Source organism: Mandrillus leucophaeus, unplaced genomic scaffold, assembly GCF_000951045.1.
Source record: "Mandrillus leucophaeus isolate KB7577 unplaced genomic scaffold, Mleu.le_1.0 Scaffold726, whole genome shotgun sequence".
In the NCBI taxonomy this organism is placed as follows: domain Eukaryota; kingdom Metazoa; phylum Chordata; class Mammalia; order Primates; family Cercopithecidae; genus Mandrillus; species Mandrillus leucophaeus.
The window spans coordinates 1293077-1296953 of record NW_012107875.1 but is presented as its reverse complement, the minus strand read 5'-3'; the positions used below and the strand labels follow the sequence as shown (position 1 = coordinate 1296953).

Sequence of the window (3877 nt, the reverse complement as noted above, 5' to 3'; positions counted from 1 at the left end):
GCAGTGTAAGAAGTGCCTTTCACCTCCTGCCATGATTCTGAGGCCTCCCCAGCCATGTGGAACTATAAGTCCAATTAAACCTCTTTTTCTTCCCAGTTGGGTATGTTTTTATCAGCAGCATGAAAACGGACTGATACATGTATGATGAATATTTTTTGTTAATTTCTGCTAGGTTTTAATTCTTTGATTAAAGATACTAAGAGGAACATATCAATAACTGCTGATTGAAATGTTTCATTCTGGGAATCAGAGTATTTCACTTGTTTTCAACAAATTCTCAAAACCTTCAAGCACTCTGGAATCTTTCTGCTATAGGAAGAAGATATTTCTCTTTTTATGATGGATGAAAAATAAATGGAATTTGGCTACAAGATGAGTAAGTAGCCCAATGTATTTTCAGGTAGCTATTAATATATCACAATTTGAACATGATTTTTCCCAAATCAATGGATAGCAGGGAGTACATATTGAAATAATTGTTTTTATTATCTTAGAATATGAGTATTTCATTTACCTGTGTCAAATTTTTAGTGTTATCACCAAACCCTCTATAGAAACAAAGATTTAGAAATAGTTGTTTACTTCTGAAATATTTATCACTTTCTATTATAAAAGTATAAACTAGTTTATAGTCTATATTCAGCCAGAATGTTGAAAGATTAAAATATGCTATTTTGTTTTTGCTAGTCCTTTTTTAGTTAATATGCTAAAACTGAGTAAGAAAACTACAGTTCACTTGAGTGAACATTGACCTACAGTTACATGTGAGGTCATTTATGATGAGCAAACAATGGATTAGGTAACAATGAGGAAAATTCTAGAAGTTTGAGTTTGTGTGCTTACTAGCAACCACTTTCAACATTTCTGCAAAGCTAGAGAAGGTATCTTCTAATTTAAATTTGTTTAAGAATTATCTATTGTGTAATATACTGTCAACAGGAGGTCAGTTTTAAAGGAATACTACTGATAGCCTGAAAGACTGTGGAAAAGAAATTATTTTTCCCCCTTTACACACTGATAGTTTTTGTATTTGCATTCCTGCAATTCATATATATTTTTCAAAAAAAAAACAAAAAAAAACAAACATTGGATTAGCAGCAAGAGAGTTGAAAATGGCAGAAGTTGGGAATGACTGCTATTTCTTTTTTAATTCCACATGCATAAAGGTAAATATTGTACAACTGACAGTACTTCACATGCTTAATTTGAGTAGAATGAAGGAAGATATGGCAATAACTTGCATTGCTGAGCCAAAATTTACTATTTTCTTGCAAGATATCTTATATATGTAAAATCTGGTGTAAAAGCCTAGCATGTATTTTTGACATACTGAATTTCTCTGAAGAAATCTGAGATAATTTAAAATTATTATTTGTTTGAAACTACCCTTATATATGCCAGTTACATGCCTATAGCTTTTGAATCTTCATGTGGCACTTTTGCCTATGTTATGGCACCTTGAGACATTAAATTCCTAATATTGAAACGTTATATGTTATAAGATATTGTTTTAGTTAATACGATTCCAGTCATTATAAATTCAAACAGTTGAATTCAGGTAACTGTCAAACTTATTGTAATAAATCTGTTTTCCTATTTGAAATTTATTTACCCAATCACTGAATTTTCCTCTGTCAAAAGTCTAAGTAACAACAAATATTTAAATATCATAAAAAAGAAAATAATTAATATAAACAAATTGGCCACATAAAGTTTATAAAGTTAAATGGGAAAAACTGATAATTCCCCCAACGTATTAGGATGAATGGATCTTAATAAAACCAGATAAAGGTAGAAACTCAATATTTGGAGCTTCGTGCTCATGCAAGAAATAATCCAGCGAAAAATATGTTATGTCTGGTTTCAAGTGTTTCCTCTCAACCTGAATGGACTCAACCTCTCTGACCACAGAAATTAGATTCATTTATATTACCTGTTAAATTAAATGCTAGGATAATAAATAATAATAACAGATTTCATGTCCCAGGTGGGCAGAGCGTTCTATTTCACTGCTGTATCCTCAAATACTTAGTACAGTGACTAATGAGTAAGTTACCAGTAAATAATTAAATGAATAAATAATAATAATAGCTCACAATACCTTGTATTACATCATTTTTGTAGCTAACCTGTGAGGAAAGTATTTTTTATTTCCTATACACAGATGAGAAAACTAAAGCACAGAGAGGATGAGTTAAGTATTAACTTTGTGACGATGGGCAAGTAGTGGAGCCCAGACTTTCAAATACCAGTTTATTGACTTGAAAGCCCACAAACCCATGCTGTGAGAGTACATGGATCTACTTTAACAAGGGGGAGAGAGTGAAGAGGGAAGTAAGAGAGAGATAAAAGATAAAGAACAACCATGGAACATGTGTCAAAAGAGGGAAGAATGTTATCCACCTCTCTTCCCACACAACAGGGGCTTGTAGTTTTTACCAACTGTGTGTTTGCGTTTAAAAGAACATAGAATTTTTAAGAAGTAATAGCAGCCCATTGAAACAATCCACATCTACTCTTGTTGGCATATAAAGAAGTCAGTGAGTATATGTATAGGCAATTGTTTATCTTTCTAAGCCAAAGGCACAAAGCACATATATTTAATGTAGTACATCATAATATAATAATTAAAATTCCACAATAACTTAAATTTTAAGCTCCATGAAAACTTAACAGTATCTCCATAGATTGAGAAAACAGATGATCTAATAAAACGATTGATTAATAGAAATCATTTTCACAATTAGAATATAGGTAGGGATTCTTAAAAGTTTCATCTGGGCTTTCTTCAGAACGAGAAATTAAGTTGTTCTGTCACTGAATTGTGATCAAAGTGTCACTGGATTCTTATATCTCTATTCTTAGTGAACCATATGGATTAACGAATAACAAAAAGTATCATTTTATCAGTGATTTGTGGCATGTTGTACTATTTAATCATTAGATTATCTTGTTGCTTTCTCACCAAAGTTAGACTAATTTGCTAAAATTTAGACTTATGGTCTAAAATTGATAGTGTATATCTTTGTGATTCTAATTTAATCTACTTGTATTTTCTTTAACTAATTAGCGACCTATTGTTGTTAAACACTAATGTCAATATATTGAACTTTCTACACTGTTTACTTTTTCTTTTAGGGTTCCCAGTGCCGATTCCGACACTGTGAAGAGGCCCTTGGCAGTGACACTGTGTGCTCATTATGGAGAGAGAGGAAATGTTTAGATCCACTTTGCAGATTTAGACACATGGAAATGCAGGTAGAATTACTTAGCATCATCATTTTTGTTAAAAAGCATTTCCCTTCAATAATGCTGAATTACACTTTTACAAAACAATAGGGAAGAAGTCATTCTTCCATCTACTATTTGATTTTAGGCATTTTGCAATTTTTTCAACTTAATGGAGGAACATGTTTTAGAAATACCCATTGCATCTTTTGAATAGCAGGGCTTAGAAACACTGAAAGCTGGAAAACACACATGATCCTAAATCAGTTAACTGTAACCGTTTTTGTGTCATTGTGCTGTATTGCAGCACATTGTATTTGTTGTGAATATGGCATCTGATCATTACATTTCCCCCAATCTCCTTTTATCTAGCAAAACTGCAGCATTTCATGCTTCTGGGAAACTCAGCCTCTTGGTTGTGTGAAGATCAGCTGTATCTTTTATCACAGCAAACCTCGAAATATCAATGGATTATTTTTGCCACCAAGTAGCAGTGAGTACATTTTTTGAATAACATGGACATACCATATTCTAATCCTGTTTTGGAGTAGCAGCATAGAATGACACATTTTAAAAGTATGACAATGGCCGGGTGTGGTGGCTCACTCCTGTAATCCCAGCACTTTGGGAGGCCAAGGTGGGCGGATCA

General features: G+C 32.6%; 1 protein-coding gene across 2 annotated transcripts in view; it reads left to right on the top strand.

The window, feature by feature from the left end:
* Positions 1-808: 808 nt before the first annotated feature.
* The window catches only part of LOC105528632 (chromosome unknown open reading frame, human C12orf50), a 52455-nt gene continuing 49386 nt past the window's right edge, over positions 809-3877 (top strand). Inside the window, exons 1-3 of one of the 2 annotated variants that reach the window (XM_011965443.1) lie at positions 809-881; positions 3139-3258; positions 3601-3721. In XM_011965443.1, coding sequence (XP_011820833.1) covers positions 3247-3258; positions 3601-3721 — 133 coding nt within the window. In that variant the 5' untranslated portion in view covers positions 809-881; positions 3139-3246. Of the gene's footprint in view, positions 1167-3138; positions 3259-3600; positions 3722-3877 lie in introns of both variants that reach the window. The other variant, XM_011965442.1, reaches the window with a different exon arrangement.